General features: G+C 39.8%; 1 protein-coding gene across 3 annotated transcripts in view; it reads right to left on the bottom strand.

Annotated features, from left to right (window-relative positions):
• Nucleotides 1-22,909, bottom strand: part of col16a1 (collagen, type XVI, alpha 1) — a 375,244-nt gene that overhangs the window by 136,474 nt on the left and 215,861 nt on the right. For all 3 annotated transcript variants that reach the window (XM_072915591.1, XM_072915590.1, XM_072915592.1), the window contains 2 exons: nt 19,800-20,081; nt 10,623-10,703 (listed from right to left, as the gene is read on the bottom strand). In XM_072915591.1, the coding sequence (XP_072771692.1) occupies nt 10,623-10,703; nt 19,800-20,081 (363 nt within the window). The remainder of the gene's footprint in view (nt 1-10,622; nt 10,704-19,799; nt 20,082-22,909) is intronic.

Below are 22,909 nucleotides of genomic sequence, written 5' to 3'. Positions count from 1 at the left end.
CAACTATGGCATTAATCATGTACACACCTATTAATCATGCAACTTATTTTGACCGTACAAGCTCTTTTACCTTAACCGCTACACAGTGAGTGATGAGATCAATGCATACATCAGTACAAAAATGAGTGAGGAGACTCCAGCTGGTGCAAATTTATACCCAAAACCCAGCTGCTAAGAACTTTAGATACAGCTGTTTCCAAGTTTTGTGCAAATACATTACCATATTTTTGGACTATAAGGCGCACTTAAAATCATTTAATTTTCTCAGAAATCGACAATGCGCCTTATCCCCCTATGCACCTAATGTACTTAATTCTGATTGTGCTTACTGACCTCGAAGCTATTTGTTTTGGTACATGGTGTAATGATAAATGTGACCAGTAGATGGCAGTCACACATAAGGGATATGTGTGGACTGCAGGTTGACGTCTGTTAAATAAATGACGCTTGCAAGTAACACCAAAAGTTTGAATAGAGAACATTACACATGCCGCTCAAAAATCTGTCAAAATGTTTTAGTACAACTTTGGTAAGCTACGAAGCCGCACCACTTAATGGAACGTGGAGCATTATGGCTACCGTAGTCAGGCGTACTGTGCTTCAATGTACAGGTATTATTAGGATGTGTGTGTATAAAGAACCCAAAATGGCACCAGTTAGGAGACATTATCTGATGTTTTGTTTTGCACTATTATGCAAAACGCAACTTTTCTTCCTATTGGTACCTGCTGATGTGGATTTGAAACAAGTCGTGAAAGTAAGCTCCTTTTTCTCTATCCTCTTGTTGTGCAACATTCATCCTCCGCTGTTGCTATTTCTAATACAAAGTAGCATACAGTTCTACCATAACTGTCAGTAGACTCGCTATGGAAGCAGTAAAAACTACTGGTACAACAAAGACGACGGGAAGAAAACGCTGTCGAAATGGAGAAACGCAAATGCTAAATGGTAAATGGGTTATACTTGTGTAGCGCTTTTCTACCTTCAAGGTACTCAAAGCGCTTTGACGCTATTTCCACATTCACCCATTCACACACACATTCACACACTGATGGCGGGAGCTGCCATGCAAGGCCATAGCCACGACCCATCAGGAGCAAGGGTGAAGTGTCTTGCTCAAGGACACAACGGACGTGACGAGGTTAGTAGAAGGTGGGGATCGAACCAGGAACCCTCTGGGTTCAGGGGAACGGCCACTCTCCCAACCTCGCCACGCCGGACCCGCCCACAAAACGGCCCATCCTAAAGAGACGGTTGGAAAGCTGCTGGAAGACGGTCTGTAAAACAATCTATGCAACATTTTGACCAAAGAACCACTATTACATGTTATGTAGAGCAGTGTTTTTCAACCTTTTTTGAGCCAAGGCACATTTTTGGCGTTGAAAAAATGCGGAGGCACACCACCAGCAGAAATCATTAAAAAACTAAACTCAGTTGACAGTAAAAAGTTGTTGTCGCAATTGTTGGATATGACTTTAAAGCATAACCAAGCATGCATCACTATAGCTCTTGTCTCAAAGTAGGTGTACTGTCACCACCTGTCACATCACGCCCTGACTTATTTTTACTTATTTTTGCTGTTTTCCTGTGTGTAGTGTTTTAGTTCTTGTCTTGCGCTCCTATTTTGGTGGCTTTTTCTCTTTTTTTGGTATTTTCCTGTATCAGTTTCATGTGTTCCTTTGAGCGATATTTCCCACATCTACTTTGTTTTAGCAATCAAGAATATGTCAGTAGTTTTTATCCTTCTTTCTGGGGACATTGTGGATTGTCTTGTCATGTTCGGATGTACTTTGTGGACGCCGTCTTTGCTCCACAGTAAGTCTTTGCTGTCGTCCAGCATTCTGTTTTTGTTTACTTTGTAGCCAGTTCAGTTTTAGTTTTGTTCTGCTTAGCCTTCCCTAAGCTTCAATGCCTTTTCTTAGGGACACTCACCTTTTGTTTATTTTTGGTTTAAGCATTAGATACCTTTTTACCTGCACGCTGCCTCCCGCTGTTTCCGACATCCACAAAGCAATTAGCCACCTACTGATTTGGAAGAGCTGTAGACAGCACCGACACTCAACAACAACACATCATTTGCAGACTATAATTACTGGTTTGCAAAAAATATTTTTAACCCAAGTAGGTGAAATTAGATAATCTCCCACGGCACACCAGACTGTATCTCACGGCACAGTGGTTGAAAAACACTGATGTAGACCACAAGGAAGCCTTTACAGGTAGAAAACAAAATAATCATAATGTGACCCCCTAAGAAGATGGATGGATAGCTGGACGGACCCCTTTAATGCGCATTATAATGTATGAAAATAGACCTGAATAGATCCGCTCATCGGCAGTGGGCCTTATAATTTGATGTGCCCTACGGTCTGAAAAATACAGAACATATTGTATATTCAAGTAAAACATTTAAAAAACGCTCCTGGATGACATTCTGATAATAACATTGCATAGTGTACAAATATTGGGGTCTTTTCTTAAGCAAATTTCAATTATGCATGCGAGTTCTAACCTGTGATTAATGATTATTAATCCAAATTCCAAAATGTGATTAATCAGATTTTTTTATTTTTTTAAATCATTTCATAGTCCTATTTGGAACATTAGTGTCATAGCTCGTTTGGAGTTAAAGTGTCTAAGAAATGGTTTGTTTTGCTTCATAATTGCTCTGTAATCAGTTTCACAGCATTTAATTCTTTGCACAGGGCTCTCAACCCTTTCCAACATCCAGAGAAAATATAATTATGCTGCATATGCGCTAAAAACATTTTTAGTAATGGAACACAGAAGCCAAGTTAATGCCTTGTGAAACATTGGCAAAATGTTAACTATACAATGAAATGCAGATTGTGACAAAGGACATTAATATAAAAATCACAATAGAGGAATTAGGGCGAAACCAATACATATTCTGAAATGAGAACAAGTGACTTAGACAACTGGGGTTTTTGTCACTCCCAAATTGGCCAACCATGTTTGAGGTTGTTTAATTGCACACAATGAGATTCTTGTTTGTGTACATACTAATTTCAGTATGTAAAGCCTCAGAAGAGTATTATGTTAACAAGATATTAGACCAGGGAGTCAAGTAACAGATTGAGCACAATAAAGTATGATGTCCCTTGTCGTATAGTTGAACTACTAGAACAAGTAAAAAGTGTAATGTATTAGGAGGATAAAGTAGTAGTGATTAACAACACTTGAAGCCCTCCAGAGCAAACGCAGAGATGTTTATTGTTTTAATTCAGCAATTTATTCCGACTCAGCACATCCTGGAGTTGTTGTTGCAGTAAAACCTTTGAGACGACTCACATTTTTATTAGTTTGACTTTATGTCCGGATTTAATCAAATTAAATAAGTCAAACGCTCAAAAATAGGCATTTCGCTACAAGTTAAATATGAGATTTTCTGTGCAAAACAACACAACGATGCTGTTAGATTTAGTTTCTTTGTGGCTTTACAATATTTACCAAAAAAACAATTACTTGCCATGACTTTTAATCCACACTCCGTAAATGCTGTAATTACAGCAGAGGCGGACAGGGCAGTAATGGGGTCCTTTTACTTTATTAATGATTGGGAATGATTGTGGAAGACATAAAAACTGTCTTTGACCACACTGTCGGTGAGTAACAAACTGCTCAGCAATTGTCCATTGTAAACAAAAATATTTCAAGTGCAAAATGCACAACTTTCACATCAATGTTAATATACTGCAACCAATATTTCAAAGCACATGCGTAGGTAGATAAAGCTGCTGCATGCTGACCAATCATCATACTTTAAATACAGCTACTGCCATATTGTGGAGTTTAAAAAAAAAGTACATCAGGAGTAGGGATGTCCCGATCCAGGTTTTTGCACTTTCGATCCGATACCGATATTGTTTTTGCACTTCCGGTCCGATACCGATACTGACCGATACCGATACCGGCCTATCCGAGCATGTATTAAAGTTTAAAGTTATTTGGCCTACTTAGTTGTCAGAATCATGTTGAAAAGGGTTTTAGTACTCTTGATAACAACTAGCCAGCTGAATTAGGGGAGTTTGAATAATACACAATGGTTGGTAACAAGACTGTTTATTCAAGGATAAACACAAAATAGACAAAATTATACATGACAAACAGAAATGGCATCATTGAACTAGGGCTGGGCGATATGGCCTTTTTTAATATTGCAATATTTTAAGGCCATATTGCGATACACGATATATATCTCGATATTTTGCCTTAGCCTTGAATGAACACTTGATGCATATAATCACAGCAGTATGATGATTCTATGTGTCTACATTAAAACATTCTTCTTCATACTGCATTAATATATGCTACTTTTAAACTTTCATGCAGAGAGGGAAATGACAACTAAAAAAAAAATCACTATTTTTTTCATACGGTGTTGATGTGGAAATGTTTGCCTCGGCATTTTGATGGTGTGGGCGTGTGGCACCAAATGGAGATAAGCGTCTCAACAGACGTCACAATATTTGAACAATGATGACGAAAACTGTTTTCTCTGTCGTGTCCGTGTGTCGAAAATTGCTATGCACTTATTTTTTTATTTGATTTTGTGCGTGGCATAGATTTGCCGCGCGCAGAGGATGCTTGAGCAGGCGCGCACCTTAGCGGCTGCGCTAGCATCACAGCTAAGTTAGCCATGCTGCTACCTCGCTCTCTGCTGGGAGAGGACGTATACGTATGTGACGTATGACGTGACAGTATGTGACGTATGACGTGACAGTATGTGACGTATGACGTGACAGTATGTGACGTATGACGTGACAGTATGTGACGTGTGTAAGAAGGTGCGCTCGCTGTCTGTAAGAGGGAGACACAGGAAAGAGTGAGAAGAGCCTGTCGTGTAATGCCAGCAGCTAAAAGCAACTGCGTGAGAATCCACAGACCTGTGGATGTGTTGAAGGTGTGCTGGAAAATGCGGAACGGAAATTAGGGAGCAGCAGAAAAGTGGAATGTATTATTTAAATTGGTGCGTTGGAAAACACGGACCGGAGTTTTTCTTAAACTGGATCTGGATCGGCATTTTCCCATGCCTTGCCAATACGCATTTTTTTGCAAATATCGGCGGCCGATCCGATCCAAATATCGGATCGGGACATCCCTAATCAAGAGATGATTGCCTCCAGACACAGATGTAAATGTCATGTTTTTCGGATAACTGAAGCAATAATTAGAGCGACTGCAATAACATTTTAAAGGTTTTAAAACATGAAAAGTACTTTTAGGTCTTACTTAGTGCTGAAGCTATCAATTGAATTAGTTTGTTCGATTAATTAGGTAATCTGGTGAAACACTTTATTGCTTCAATGCATATTTTCCTGCTTGCCATAAACGTCTTTTTTTTCCTAATAATTGCACTTCATCAACATTGAAATTACAATTTTAACATCCATCCATCCATTTGCTACCGCTTGTCCCTCTCTAGTCGCAGACGTGGCTGGAGCCTATCCCAGCTGCATTCGGGTGTGCATTAAGAAAATAAAAACTCTCTGCTGTTTGCCACTACAAAGATCACGGCACCCATACGATACCGCTCTCACGTGTTCTATAACAGTGGCCATGCCCAAATTGTTTCTGCATATTTAAAGTTTTAGGCACTCCATGCAGTCCGGAATTGATTAATTTGTGTTAGTTATAATTAGGGCCGTCAAATTTAAAGCATTAACGTGTTAAATTTCAAACACAGCACTCATTTTTTAAACGAGCGATTAACGGACACACGTCCTTTTTGACCCTTGGGCCGTGCCGTAGCGGGGGGAACTTGGCTGCATTTCACTTGTTACTGATGAGCCACGAGCGAGCAGAAATGGTCTAAGAAAAGGGCACATTATGGAAATATCAGGTTCGAAGCTACAGCAAGTTGTTCTCCTGACAAGAAAGGACTCTTTTTCGCCCGGACATCACTGCAGCAAATGCTTGCTACGCGTGTCATTCAGAGGTGGGTGGTGATTCACTTCTGTGTGAATTAAGCCGCGAAGAACAAAAATGGATGTGGATATACATCCGGTTTAACTACATTAACATTAAAAATGTCTCACATTCCAAACATGCTGTCAAAGATGTTTTGTAATGTTATTATTTTGATATTTGCACCTAAAGAAATGCTAATACATCAGTTGAGGTACATGAATTGGGGAGATTTTTCTGGCTGGCTGAATTATTATGTAAATTATTTTATAACATGTTCTGGTCAAGTCCTAAATTAGAGAATGATTAGCAGGCTGAATAATATATTTTATTAATAAATAGAGAAGGTTAAAACATTGCCATGCAGAGATATGATGACCATTAACTTGTAAAGTTAAAGTTCCAATGATTGTCACACACACACACACTAGGTGTGGCAAAATTATTCTCTGCATTTGACCCATCACCCTTGATCACCCCCTGGGAGATGAGGGGAGCAGTGAGCAGCAGAGGTGGCCACGCCCGGGAAGAATTTTTGGTGATTTAACCCCCAATTCCAACCCTCAATGCTGAGTGTCAAGCAGGGAGGTAATGGGTCCCATTTTTATAGTCTTTGGTATGACTCGGCCGGGGTTTGAACTCACATCCTACCGATCAAACATAATGTACAGAATATCAGAAGCATGTATTCAGGTAGAAATATTACATTACCAAACATCTTTGACAATCAAAGTATGATCGCAACAATCCACATTTTGTGTTATTACTGCGTGAATCTGATATCTACAGTAAACAAGGAAGGGTAGTTCCTCCTCTGAATGCAAGTGTTCCTACAGCAGGAATACAAATTCTGCATTCCTACAAAATCTGGCAAAACACCAGCAAACAGCAGGCTTTTTTTTTTTTTACTGTCATGAGAAGCGTGTTTGTCCTTTTTGTGTTGCACTGTTTGAAAGAGCATATTGTTTAAAACACATTTCATTCAAGCAAATGTTTTGTCCTTTCATGGTGTCAAATCTTGAAAATTATTTGTGGTGGGTACTGAAGGAGATAGATATCTACATATATCCATATTTAAGAGTTATTTCTTTCTATAGTCAGGTTTGAAATAACTAGTGTTTTCTCTTTGTGCTCTTTCTATTTTTTCTCCATCTCATGACTGAGGGTACACTGTGGACTACCTTGAGCTCGGAATGCAGGGAGTAGCAATACTCCTTATATTTGTTAACTCATCCTGCCTCTAGCTAAGGAGAACAATAGACATGTGTATTCGTTCTGGAGGGTGGGGGCGAGGGACATATTGAAGAACACAGCACTTGTGTAATGTTTTTCAGATCAACTTGGCTACGCAATTGAATGTGTTGTCCTAGGCTGGTCTCTCCAAAGCTTTGGAAATAAATTGCAAAATACCTATTCTGTTCTGGGTGATCATTTAAAATTAGCTTATATGTCATCAAAAGAACTTGGGATTTACCAGTAACTTAAATTCCCTTGGAGGAACATCTGGTCTAAACGCAACAGTACACTTATTAATGATGAACAATTATATCTATCTGAAATTATCGCGATTGATTTTGAGTTAACTATGAACATAATGCGATTAATCGCAATTAAATAATTGAATCGTTTGACAGCCCTAGTTATAATCAATAAACGATTAATCAAAACAACATAATATAAATTTAAGCTTTTTTCAAGCTGAGTATTTCTTGCAGTCCTAGTCTTACAATTTTTTCCCCCTCAGATAAAATGAAATCATGTTCCACGCCTGAAGAGTAAACAGAGTTTGTCCAAGCCAAACTCAATTTACCTGGGGGCTGCTGGAGGTAGATTAGGGGTGAAGTATTCACTTCAGAATCATGTCTTAACCATGAGACTAAATTAGTAAACTACTTCTACCAGCAGTTATAGTGATGGTAGGCATATCATCATTATAAATGTAACATTTGATGTAAAAATGTTATGTTTTGACAATGTTGAGTCCCCCAGAAGATGGTCAGAGACACATCCGCTTGCTTATAGGAAGTTGCTCTTTGTGCTGCCCAATGTGTTTGCAATATTAGTGTAGTTGGCGTCGAGTGGGATTCAAAACTGCCATAATATATCAAATCATGAGCAGCAAAGTGTGTGCGAGCCCACAATTACACAAAACTATAAAGTACACTAGAGCATACTTGCCAACCCTCCCGATTTTCCCGGGAGACTCCCGAATTTCAGTGCCCCTCCTGAAAATCTCCCGATTACCAGCCGGACAACAATATTGGGGGCGTGCCTTAAAGGCACTGCCTTTAGCGTCCTCTACAACCTGTCGTCACGTCCGTTTTTCCTCCATACAAACAGCGTGCCGGCCCAGTCACATAATATATGCGGCTTTTACACACATAAGTGAATGCAACGCATACTTGGTCAACAGCCATACAGGTCACACTGAGGGTGGCCGTATAAACAACTTTAACACTGTTACAAATATGCGCCACACTGTGAACCCACACCAAACAAGAATGACAAACACATTTCGGGAGAACATCCGCACTGTAACACAACATAAACACAACAGAACAAATACCCAGAATCCCTTGCAGCACTAACTCTTCCGGGATGCTACAATATACACCCCCTGCTACCCCCAAGCCCTGGGTTCGAAACCGCTGCCCTTAGCTGATATTTGTGCAAGGCAGCATGTACTGCTATGTCTGAACGTGGATTACAACTGTGGACTAAGGTCGAGGTTTTTATGGATTTACAGTAGCTACTAGGATTGTATGGTATACCGGTACTAGTATAGTATTACGGTACTAATTAATCAAAAAAGGTACTATACTCTGTTTGACGTGACGGTGTCATGACGTAATGGCGCATCGTCACGTCATGACATTGCTGGTTTTACGAGCAGAGGAGCATGTTCAGCAGTGCATAATCACAGAGTACTTACAAGCAGACACAGTGTGTAGACAAAAAAGGGAGAATGGACACATTTTGGCCTAAAAAGTAAAGATAAAGGTGAAGTTATAACACTGAAACACCCTCAGGAAGAGGTGCTTTAAGACATGGCTAGCTAGTTAGCGGCGAACGTCCATCCGCAGTCGGCAGTGTTTTAGCTACTTCTAAATCACTAATCCTCGCCTCCATGGCGACGAATAAAGTAAGTTTCTTACAAGTATCATTATCACTGCAGGACGAGGAATAGCTAAACATGCTTCACTACACACCGTAGGAGGATACGATAGCTAACCGCTAACAACAAGCTAACACCCCCAAATGTGAATAAATGCCATGGGTGGATCTACACCTGACATCCACTGTAATGATACCAAGTACTATAGCGTATCTAGTCGATACTACTATTATTACATCAATATTTTTTATCGTCACAAAATCTTTTTTCCTTTTTTTAAAATTAATATTATGTTTATAAACTCAGGAAATATGTCCCTGGACACATGAGGACTTTGAATATGACCAATGTATGATCCTGTAACTACTTGGTATCGGAGCGATACCTACATTTGTGGTTGTCATGACTTGGACTATGGCTTGGTTTGTTCTCCCGAGGTGCAAGTGAATTGGACCAGATGTGGCGTGAAGGTAAATACATGATTTATTTAAACACTATAACTACAAAAAAAAGGATCAAACAAAAGGCGCGCACAGTGGCGGAGAAACGACTTGGCTATGAAAACAAATACTTGCACAAAGGCAGAAACTATGAACAACAAAAAACACTAACTGTGGCTTGATAAACAAAAACTTACTTGGCATGGAACCGGCATGAAAAACGAGCAGCAAGGGTCATAAGGGTGTGGAGAGTGTGCAGAAGTATAAATGCGGGATGTCGTCAGAACGACAAACTGAAAACAATGAACTTAAATACGATAGACATGATTAACGAAAACAGGTGCGTGACTCAAAACGTGAAACAGGTGCGTGACAGGTGAAAACTAATGGTTGCTATGGTGACAAAACAAAAGTGCACAAAAAAATCCAAAAACAAAACCGAACAGGACCAAAACAAAAACATGATCACACAGACATGACAGTGGTATCACCCAAAACTAATGTAAAGTATCAAACAACAGAAGAATAAGAAGTGCTTATTACATTTTAACAGAAGTGTAGATAGAACATGTTGAAACAGAAAATAACCAGCTATTAACAGTAAATGAACAAGTGGATTAATAATAAATTTTTACAGTTTGTCCTTTCATAATTTTGACAAAATAGAATGATAAATGACACAATATGTTACTGCATACGTCAGCAGTCTATTTAAGAGCATTTGTTAGTTTACTTACTACTAAAAGACAAGTTGTCTAGTATGTTCACTATTTTATTCCTGGATTGCAATAATAAACATATGTTTAATGTACTGTAAGATTTTTTGTTAGAATAAAGCCAATAATGCCTTTTTTTTGTGGTCCCCCTTATTTAGAAAAGTACCAAAAAGTATCGAAATACATTTTGGTACCGGTACTAAAATATTGGTATCGGGACAACCCAAGTAGCTACACGTCTGTAAAATTATGAAAGCACGCCCTTTGTTGTTGACATCCTGCTACTCCTGATACAACTTTATCTTGGGCCTACAGTGTATGAAGTTGAATCAGTATGCTGGATGAGCACATGGAAACAAAAACACCTGCCAGGATTTTCTTTTTGGGAACAAGTGTCATTAATCACCAAATGCAAAGTCTCACCCGAGCTCCTGGTATCTCACAGCAGGCTTCCAGACTGGCCAGGGATGGATCGCAATACAGCATCACCTGCTGAATGTCCATCTGAGAGCGAGACAGAGGGAGGGGGAGAGATAATCTAAGTGTAAATGAGGCGGTAAACATGGTTGAGAGCCAATTACCTGCTCATTTATATAAAGTGTTCGCGAAAGCACTTTGTTGGGAGGTTTTTGTGTGTATGTGTGAGTAGCTCATTTCTGTGTTAACCAAACACCCTGCATGCTTTCCCACTAATGAAGTTAATTGATCTTTAAACTAATATAAATGCCGGGATTACAGGATCTATTCAGCGTTAATAGCTGTCTCACGGCGGGCCCATTCTCCCAGGTAGTCTGCTTGCTTTTTAATCATGACTGAACAAGATTGCCTCATCAAAAAAAACTGCACCCAGGAGCAGACAATGTGGTTTAAAACCCACACTGAATTACTAATATACACATGAGCACACGGAGGAAATGATTCTTGGGAACAAAGAGTTTATTATCTCAGTGCAAACATGTTATTCTGTCATTCAATGAAGAGTCTTCAAACATTCGGGCTATTCTCAAACGGCGGTAGCAGGGAGCCTTTCTTTGCGGCTGGCTTCGGGGCAGCTCTTTTCAAAGCAGGCGCCTTTACAGGCTTTCGAAACAGCGGCGTAACAATTAGGGATGTGATGTCCCGATCCAGGTTTTTGCACTTCCGATCCGATACCGATATTGTTTTTGCACTTCCGATCCGATACCGATACTGACCAATGCCGATACTGACCGATACTGGCCTATCCGAGCATGTATTAAAGTTTAAAGTTATTTAGCCTACTTAGTTGTCAGAATCATGTTGAAAAGGGTTTTAGTACTCTTGATAACAACTAGCCAGCTGAATTAGGGGAGTTTGAATAATACACAATGGTTGGTAACAAGAAACTGACCTGTTTATTCAAGGATAAACACAAAATAGACAAAATTATACATGACAAAGAGAAATGGCATCATTGAACTAGGGCTGGGCGATATGGCCTTTTTTTAATATTGCGATATTTTAAAGCCATATTGCGATACACGATATATATCTCGATATTTTGCCTTAGCCTTGAATGAACACTTGATGCATATAATCACAGCAGTATGATGATTCTATGTGTTTTGATTGATTGATTGAGACTTTTATTAGTAGGTTGCACAGTGAAGTACATATTCCGTACAATTGACCACTAAATGGTAACACCCCAATAAGTTTTTCAACTTGTTTAAGTCGGGGTCCACTTAAATTGATTCATGATACAGATATATACTATCAGATATATACTATCATCATAATACAGTCATCACACAAGATAATCACATTGAATTATTTACATTATTTATAATCCAGGATGTGGAGGGGGGCGCCGGATGTAAGTGTCAAAAAGACAGCCAAAAGAGTTTGATATCAGAATAAATCTAAAGTTAAAATATAGGGTAGAAATGCATCCATTTGCAGGAAATGTAGTCTTGATTTTCAAAATTTTCTTTCAAGGCTTGCATGTCTACATTAAAACATTCTTCTTCATACTGCATTAATATATGTTACTTTTAAACTTTCATGCAGAGAAGGAAATCACAACTAAAAAAATCACAAATGTTTTCATACGGTGTTGATGTGGAAATGTTTGCCTCTGCATTTTGTTGGTGTGGACGTGTGGCACCGAATGGAGATAAGCGTCTCGACAGACGTTACAATATTTGAACAATGATGACGAAAACTGTTTTCTCTGTAGTGTCCGTGTGTCGAAAATTGTTATGCGCTTATTTTTTTATTTGATTTTGTGCGCGGCATATAATTGCTATGCGCAGAGGACGCTTGAGCAGTGCGCAATTGCACAGGCGCGCACCTTAGAGGGAACGTTGGTCACACGGCTGCGCTAACATCACAGCTAACGTTAGCCATGCTGCTACCTCTCAGCTGGGAGAGGATGTATACGTATGTGACGTATGTCGTGACAGTATGTGACGTGTGTAAGAAGGTGCGCTTGCTGTCTGTGAGAGGGAGACACAGGAAAGAGTGAGAAGAGCCTGTCGTGTAATGCCAGCAGCTAAAAGCAACTGCGTGAGAATCCACAGACCTGTGGATGTGTTGAAGGTGTGCTGGAAAATGTAGAACGGAAATTAGGGAGCAGCAGAAAAGTGGAATGTATTATTTAAATCGGTGCGTTGGAAAACACGGACCAGAGGTTTTTTTTTAAACTGGATCTGGATCGGCATTTTCCCATGCCTTGCCGATAAGCATTTTTTGGCAAATATCGGCAGCCGATCCGATCCAAATATCGGATCGGGACATCCCTAGTAACAATGCAGTCGTTGTTTTAGGTGGCTGACAAGGTTTGGTGTGTTGAGGCGCAATGTTTTTCCCCCCTCTCTGTGGATTGCTTGAAAATGGCACGCCAACGGTCTTCCTCTGAAACAGTATGGAGGTCCCACATGATCGACGGCATGTTGGTTTGCAATGAGCTCAGGGGAGTTCATTACAAGTTTAAAGCAAGGCAGGAATGAGTGCAGTTGGGTCGTGACGCGGTTCATCTGCTTAAGTAACATGACGGATCATTTGTACTTGTCAAGAGTCGCTTCAATGCAACATAGTTCAAATATTGGATTTATATTTATTTAAATATGTTTATGAAGAAGAAACACTATTTTCACTTCATTGCCTGATGTTTCTACAAAACCCTAAATCCAGTGAAGTTGGTACGTTGTGTAAGTCATAAATAAAAACAGAATACAATGATTTTAAAATCCTTTTCAACTTATATTCACTTGAATAGACTGCAAAGACAAGATATTGAACGTTCCAACTGAGAAACGTAATTTTTTTTTGCAGATAATCATTAATTTAATGGCAGCCAAACGTTGCAAAAAAGTTGTCACAGGGGCATTTTTACCACTGTGTTACATGGCCTTTCCTTTTAACAACACTCAGTAAACGTTTGGGAACTGAGCAGACACATTTTTAAAGCTTTTCAGGTGGAATTCTTTCCCATTCTTGGTTGATGTACAGCTTAAGTTGTTCAACAGTCCGGGGGTCTCCGTTGTCGTACTTTACGCTTCATAATGCTCCACACATTTTCAATGGTAGACAGGTCTGGACTACAGGCAGGCCAGTCTAGTACCCGCACTCTTTTACTATTAAGCCACGCTGTTGTAACACGCGGCTTGGTATTGTCTTGCTGAAATAAGCAGGGGCGTCCATGATAACGTTGCTTGGATGGCAACAGATGTTGCTCCAAAACCTGTATGTACCTTTCAGCATTAATGGTGCCTTCACAGATGTGTAAGTTACCCATGTCTTGGGCACTAATACACCCCCATACCATCACAGATGTCGGCTTTTGAACTTTGCGCCTATAACAGTCCGCATTGTTATTTTCCCCTTTGGTCCGGAGAACACGACGTTCACAGTTTCCAAAAACAATTTGAAATGTGGACTCGTCAGACCACAGAACACTTTTCCACTTTGTATCAGTCCATCTTTGATAAGCTTGGGCCCAGCGAAGACAGGCATCGTTTCTGGGTGTTGTTGATAAATGTCTTTTGCTTTGCATAGTAGAGTTTTAACTTGCACTTACAGATGTAGCGACAAATATTATATATTTTTCGGACTATAAGTCGCTCCGGAGTGTAAGTCGCAGCGGCTGAAAATGCACAATAAAGAAGGAAAAAAACATATATAAGTTGCACTGGAGTATAAGTCGCATTTTTGGGGGAAATTTATTTGATAAAAGCCAACACCAAGAATAGACATTTGAAAGGCAATTTAAAATAAATAAAGAATAGTGAACAACAGGCTGAATAAGTGTACGTTATATGAGGCATAAATAACCAACTGGTATGTTAACGTAACATATTATGGTAAGAGTCATTCAAATAACTATAACATATAGAACATGCTATACGTTTACCAAACAATCTGTCACTCCTAATCGCTAAATCCCATGAAATCTTATACGTCTAGTCTCTTACGTGAATGAGATCAATAATATTATTAATGTGTTAATGTGTTAATAATTTCACACATAAGTCGCTCCTGAGTATAAGTCGCACCCCCGGCCAAACTATGAAAAAAACTGTGACTTATAGTCCGAAAAATACGGTATATATATATATATATATATATATATATATATATATATATATATATATATATATATATATATATATATATATATACACATATATATATATATATATATATATATATATATATGTATATATATATATATATATATATATATATACATATATATATATATATATATATATATATATATATATATATATAATCTATTGATTGCTCCTTGCAAAGAAAAAATATTTTGGCTCGTTAGAGAAACTTCTTCCAGCAGGCAATGTCACATGACTCTGGTTCACCAACCCAATGTAAGCACAAGTGACGTTGGACTCCATATCACCAATCATACAGAGCCTGGCAGTCACATGACCGCACTCAAAACTACACACTGTAAAAAGTGACATGACGTCAGACAAAGCAGCACAACTCTTCAATTTTTTTTTCTCACAAACTAGGAAAAAAAACATTTATTTCTTCATCTATGTCAGTAGAAATGTTAAAATGTTGGCTTACAAGAGTTCAACTACAGAAAACATGCTGCAGTCAGTTGTAGATGTTTTTTTATGTTATAGCTGCCCATGTGCTAAAATGAGCCCTGTTATGACATCACAAGTGTCTGTAAAATGTGCATCTTTTGTAGTACATGTTGTAAGAGGGTCTCTGTCTCCATTACACACAAATACAAACTATAGTTGTAGTGTAAGTACCATTAAAATAACTAAATACATCTAAAGTAACTCACCAGTTACTAAGTTCTTGAGTAGTTTTTACTTAACACCTAGCCAAGTAAACACTGAACCTCGCTCCTCTTTACTTCACAGCTCACCTCCTGGAGCTTAATTTAATTAACGCAAAGGATTAAAAAACATAAAAAAACACCCACACATCCGATATAATATCACTTGTCTGCAGAACAGAAAAAACTTTGTTGTAGAAAAAATTTTTAGCGTCCCTCACTGACCCTAATGTCTCACGCTAGCTTGGTGCTGTGTCTGCCTGGAGCTGCAGTGACAGAGATTGTCCTAATAACCTGTATATCACTTAAAAGTGCAGATTCTGACCGTTGCAATACTCTCTATATTTCAAAATGAACAGTAATTTGAAAACTGTATTGCATATCATATTGGTGTCTCAAGTTTCGATGTCTAAGGGGAACTGCAGTTTTGTTTTAGTAATTTTACCAATTATTCACATTTCTTATGAGACACAAGAACACATATGTATTTTTTTTCATGCATTCTAACTTGTAAATAAAAGTCTGCTTACATTGGAGTCAATAGAAGTTATGACTGAGTCTATTCCGACCATAAAACCCAAGAAATAACCATCCAAAAAGTGCCAACAATTCTCCATTGACATTTGGTGACATGTCTACAAACCAAGTACAAATCCCGTTTCCATATGAGTTGGGAAATTATGTTAGATGTAAATATAAACGGAATACAATGATTTGCAAATCCTTTTCAACCCATATTCAGTTGAATATGCTACAAAGACAACATATTTGATGTTCAAACCGATAAACTTTTTTTTTTTTTTCAAATAATCATTAACTTTAGAATTTGATGCCAGCAACACGTGACAAAGAAGTTGGGAAAGGTGGCAATAAATACTGATAAAGTTGAGGAATGCTCATCAAACACTTATTTGGAACATCCCACAGGTGAACATGCAAATTGGGAACAGGTGGGTGCCATGATTGGGTATAAAAGTAGATTCCATGAAATGCTCAGTCATTCACAAACAAGGATGGGGCGAGGGTCACCACTTTGTGAGCAAATTGTTGAACAGTTTAAGAAAAACCTTTCTCAAGCAGCTATTGCAAGGAATTTAGGGATTTCACCATCTACGGTCCGTAATATCATCAAAGGGTTCAGAGAACCTGGAGAAATCACTGCACGTAAGCAGCTAAGCCCGTGACCTTCGATCCCTCAGGCTGTACTGCATCAACAAGCGACATCAGTGTGTAAAGGATATCACCACATGGGCTCAGGAACACTTCAGAAACCCACTGTCAGTAACTACAGTTGGTCGCTACATCTGTAAGTGCAAGTTAAAACTCTCCTATGCAAAGCAAAAACCGTTTATCAACAACACCCAGAAACGCCGTCGGCTTCGCTGGGCCTGAGCTCATCTAAGATGGACTGATACAAAGTGGAAAAGTGTTCTGTGGTCTGACAAGTCCACATTTCAAATTGTTTTTGGAAACTGTGAAGAAAAGAACCATCCGGATTGTTATAGGCGCAAAGTGTAAAAGCCAGCATGTGTGATGGTATGGGGGTGTATTAGTGCCCAAGACATGGGTAACTTACACATCTGTGAAGGCGCCATTAATGCTGAAAGGTACATACAGGTTTTGGAGCAACATATGTTGCCATCCAAGCAACATTACCATGGACGCCCCTGCTTATTTCAGCAAGACAATGCCAAGCCACGTGTTACATCAACGTGGCTTCATAGTAAAAGAGTGCAGGTACTAGACTGGCCTGTCTGTAGTCCAGACCTGTCTCCCATTGAAAATGTGTGGCGCATTATGAAGCCTAAAATACCACAACGGAGACTCCGGACTGTTGAACAACTTAAGCTGTACATCAAGCAAGAATGGGAAAGAATTCCACCTGAGAAGCTTCAAAAATGTGTCTCCTCAGTTCCCAAACGTTTACTGAGTGTTGTTAAAAGGAAAGGCCGTGTAACACAGTGGTGAACATGCCCTTTCCCAACTACTTTGGTACGTGTTGCAGCCATGAAATTCTAAGTTAATTATTATTTGCAAAAAAAAAATGAAGTTTAAGAGTTTGAACATCAAATATGTTGTCTTTGTAGTGCATTCAATTGAATATGGGTTGAAAAGATTTTGCATCATTGTATTACGTTTATATTTACATCCAACACAATTCCCCAACTCATATGGAAACGGGGTTTGTATTAGCAATATTGTTATTATAAGCGCTAACGTTAAGGACCTACATTTAGATGCGCATTGAAATTCCTTATGCTGTTGTATTGACATTATGAGCTGGTGAGCAGCTTTCTCACCTCGGAGCTCGTGAACGTTTATTCTAGATTATAAATCATGCGTCTCACCTTGATAGGCGAAAAAGACCCAAAAAGTCACTTGGTTCCACCCACTTTATGATTATGAGTCATTCTTCATCTGATCGGGGCTATAATAAACATCCTAACAGTCGGCATCCCAGTGAGAGCAGACGTTGTACAGTAAGTAATGTTTTAATACGTTCTCATAAAGTCTGCAGTGAGTAGTAATCAGTGTTGTTGTCAAAGGAAAAAGTGAAAGCTGAGATGTGTTTGTGAAATTAATGCACCGCCATATGTTTAAAATACGCAGATTTAACATATTATAAATGTACCTTTTACTCCAATACATATTTACTTACAGGGTGTACCGTATTTTTCGGACTATAAGTCACAGTTTTTTTCATAGTTTGGCCGGGCTCCAGTGCGACTTATATATGTTTTTTTCCTTCTTTATTATGCATTTTCGGCAGGTGCGACTTACACTCCGGTGCGACTTATACTCCGAACCAAAAAATACGGTATATAAAACATTAATTGGATGTTTTTAAGGACTTTATAGGCAGAATGGAGAGACTGTTGTAAGCGGATGTATGCTCGCATTTATTTACTAGTTAGAAGACTTAAAAAAAAAGAAAACATGTGTGTGCTATGACGTGTGTTTATCCAATTAGTTGAACAAACTAATCAGGAGATTATTCATTATTAAAATATTCTATACCTGCAGCCATACATCCTAGTGAATCATTTGCATTTGTTTTCTCCGTTTTGAGAATCACAGACTGAGCAGTCTTGTTTAAATATTAAAAATTGAGTTTCATCAATTTATAGACTTGTTTTAAGTTGGGGTTGGGGGCTGGGGGCTGGGGGCTGGAGCCTATCCCAGCTGCACTCGGGCGGAAGGCAGGGTACACCCTGGTCTGGACAACCTCCAGTCCATGTTATCCCAGCTCATTTTAACTTTTTTGATAATCTGGTGACAAGGACAGAAAATAATTGAGAACCACTGATCTAGGGTTTTGTAATTGTGTTATGATGACAACTTTAGGTGTCTACAGCTGAAACGATTAATCGATTAAATCGGAAAAAAGCTTGGTTTGATGTTATTTTCCTTTGAATAATCGTGAAATGAACTAATTGATAATATCCGGACCCTGACACTGCCCAGAACTTTAAGTATGTGGCCATATATGTATGTAGCGTACATGAGAGCGGTGGCGTCTTGGTGCCGTAATCTGAGAGAGTTTTTGATCTTTTTTTGTTAATTAATGCACATTTTAAAAGTGCAAATTCAATGTTGATAATGTGCATTTATTTATGAAAACAACGAAGGTTATGGCAAGCAGGAAAATAATAGATTTCCACTATTTAACCCCAAAACACACATTAAGGCTATTAAGTGTGTTTGATCCGATTGCTTGTCTTACATAAGGATTATGAATGACAGGCAAAATACCCAAAAAAGTCCAAAGATTAAAAAAGTATTTGGAGTTGTCCGGTGGACTGGGTTGAAAAGCTTAATGTGCCATATTTTGCCCAGGTCTGATTTTAAGTAATGTACAATTTCTGGCTACTAACCCTCGGAACAGTACGGGTAACCTCATTTAAATGTAGGCTATCAACGCTATTCTTTGTCGTTATCAGATTTATTTGTTTGTCGTCTAATCGGCCCAATAATTATCTTCCTAAAATGTATTGTGCATCCCTAGAAAATAGCCTAAAAAGACTTAGTTATTATGAGTAGAGTGTAAGTTATGCCACTTTGAACACATCTGTTACAACAAGACCAGCTAAGACACAACAATAGTGGATGAGGGACCCCAACATTACCCTGCAGGAGACTGAGGGCAACAAGAAAACAGACACCGGCAGCAAAATGGAGCATGTAAGACTGCAGCATACAATGACGTTGCAATGACTTACGTCAAGTCAACATGGCATCTGACCCAAGAGGAGAACCTTATCGTTGTACCAAATGTTACTGGAAAGTGTGAATGTTTCAGGAACAGATCTTGTTCTACATACCAGTGCAGGCCCGGCGTCTGAAGCTCTAATTCCCAGAAGAGTATGTCCATCGGTGCTCAATCTCCTGCGAGGCTCCAGGGCTTTCGTCTCGGTGGAGCTGCAATCCACGTGAAGGGAGGCAGATTCTCGCTGCACACTGAGGGCCACCTTGTGCCAGCGTAGATCCATCAGAGACTCCACGCCCTCGTTGGTGAAAACGCAGCTCAGCGGGTCAGCTGCAGGGTCTTCCCCTCTGGCTCTCAATGACAGGGTGCCTTCTGGGCCATTTAGGTCTACAGAGAGCTATATTTAAGGGAGAAATGTCATCTATTAGAGAGGTGTAGGGTCTTAGAAAACAGATAGTAACGTATACATTTGGGCAGCACGAATTAGAGAAAAAAACGAATTTTTCTCTCCAAAATTGCGTTTCAGTTCGATTTTTATATTTGATGCATATACTGTACATGCATAAAACTGCAAACATTGGACTGTCAGTCAACATATTCTTGTTTCAAGGTGCCACAGTTTTTTACTTGCAAAAACATTTGGCTTTATGCAGACAAACTCAGAGTTTTTGTCTCTTAAAATGAAGAAATAACTAATAAAAACTGTACATTGTTTATAATGCAATGTATTTATAACATAAAAATAATGCAAATAACAATTTAAAAAGGTATATACTTTTATTTCTCATTACTGTAGAATTGTTTACAATTGTACTGGAAATACATAACTTTTGTTATCTTAAATAAATAAACAAACGGAAAAATAAGATGCATTAAAGGGGAACATTATCACCAGACCTATGTAAGCGTCAATATATACCTTGATGTTGCAGAAAAAAGACCATATATTTTTAACCGATTTCCGAACTCTAAATGGGTGAATTTTGGGGAATTAAATATTCGCTCTCGGAGCGATGACGTCACAACGTGACTTCGCATCAGGAAGCAATCCGCCATTTTCTCAAACACCGAGTCAAATCAGCTCTGTTACTTTCCGTTTTTTTCGACTGTTTTCCGCACCTTGGAGACATCATGCCTCGTCGGTGTGTTGTCGGAGGGTGTAACAACACGAACAGGGACGCATTCAAGTTGCACCAGTGGCCCAAAGATGCGAAAGTGGCAAGAAATTGGACGTTTGTTCCGCACACTTTACCGACGAAAGCTATGCTACGACAGAGATGGCAAGAATGTGTGGATATCCTGCGACACTCAAAGCAGATGCATTTCCAACGATAAAGTCAAAGAAATCTGCCGCCAGACCCCCATTGAATCTGCCGGAGTGTGTGAGCAATTCAGGGACAAAGGTCCTCGGTAGCACGGCAAGCAATGGCGGCAGTTTGTTCCCGCAGACGAGCGAGCTAAACCCCCTGGATGTCTTGGCTCACATCGTCCCAAGATGATCAAGAGAAGAATATCGACCCTGGCTTCCCTGGCCTGCTGACATGAGGGTATGTCTACAGAATATATTAATTGATGAAAATTGGGCTGTCTGCACTCTCAAAGTGCATGTTGTTGCCAAATGTATTTCATATGCTGTAAACCTAGTTCATAGTTGTTAGTTTCCTTTAATGCCAAACAAACACATACCAATCGTTGGTTAGAAGGCGATCGCCGAATTCGTCCTCGCTTTCTCCCGTGTCGCTGGCTGTCGTGTCGTTTTCGTCGGTTTCGCTTGCATACTCCGAGGAGTTCAAGTACCTCGGAGTCTTGTTCACGAGTGAGGGAAGAGTGGATCGTGAGATCGACAGGCGGATCGGTGCGGCGTCTTCAGTAATGCGGACGCTGTATCGATCCGTTGTGGTGAAGAAGGAGCTGAGCCGGAAGGCAAAGCTCTCAATTTACCGGTCGATCTACGTTCCCATCCTCACCTATGGTCATGAGCTTTGGGTTATGACCGAAAGGACAAGATCACGGGTACAAGCGGCCGAAATGAGTTTCCTCCGCCGGGTGGCGGGGCTCTCCCTTAGAGATAGGGTGAGAAGCTCTGCCATTCGGGGGGAGCTCAAAGTAAAGCCGCTGCTCCTCCACATCGAGAGGAGCCAGATGAGGTGGTTCGGGCATCTGGTCAGGATGCCACCCGAACGCCTCCCTAGGGAGGTGTTTAGGGCACGTCCGACCGGTAGGAGGCCGCGGGGAAGACCCAGGACACGTTGGGAAGACTATGTCTCCCGGCTGGCCTGGGAACGCCTCGGGGTCCCACAGGAAGAGCTGGACGAAGTGGCTGGGGAGAGGGAAGTCTGGGCTTCCCTGCTTAGGCTGCTGCCCCCGCGACCCGACCTCGGATAAGCGGAAGAAGATGGATGGATGGATGGATGGACGGTTCAAACCGATATGGCTCAATAGCTTCAGTTTCTTCTTCAATTTCGTTTTCGCTACCTGCCTCCACACTACAACCATCCGTTTCAATACATGCGTAATCTGTTGAATCGCTTAAGCCGCTGAAATCCGAGTCTGAATCCGAGCTAATGTCACTATAGCTTGCTGTTCTTTACGCCATGTTTGTTTGTGTTGGCTTCACTATGTGACGTCACAGGAAAATGGATGGGTGGTTAAAATCAGGCACTTTGAAGCTTTTTTTAGGGATATTCCGTGATGGGTAAAAATTTTTAAAAAACTTCGAAAAATATAATAAGCCACTAGGAATTGATTTTTAATGGTTTTAACAATTCTGAAATTGTGATAATGTTCCCCTTTAATTTCTTGGCAAAAATGTTACTTCAATACTGAACATCTAAAAGTGCTTTTTTTCCCTCCCAGTTGGAAAAACGAGGTCGGACGTTGCCATCACGACATTCTCACTCGTTCCTCCGTGTTGATGGGCTCATGTTGCCCATCCGGTTTGAAGCTGAAATATTCCCACAACAGGACATTTGGCTTTGTAATCATATATCCTTCTTCCTCATTTTTGTTACTTTGCGAACTCTGTGCTTCCGGTGTTAAAGCTGGCGGTTTAGCTCTCCTCTTACCGAAACAAAGATTGTGAATGACTGAAAAGAGGGCTCACTGCGTTCAGTTAATTCTCCTGTTAAAAAAACATGCTGAGGTGCTGAGAGTGATGAGACATGGTTCTCCCTGTTAGAAGCGAAGGACGAAGAAACGCGAGGCACAATATTCTGATTGGCGAAC

Source organism: Nerophis lumbriciformis, linkage group LG21 (assembly GCF_033978685.3).
Source record: "Nerophis lumbriciformis linkage group LG21, RoL_Nlum_v2.1, whole genome shotgun sequence".
NCBI classification, from domain to species: Eukaryota; Metazoa; Chordata; class Actinopteri; order Syngnathiformes; family Syngnathidae; genus Nerophis; species Nerophis lumbriciformis.
Note: the sequence above shows the minus strand (reverse complement) of the source record. Positions and strands in the feature narration are given on the sequence as shown.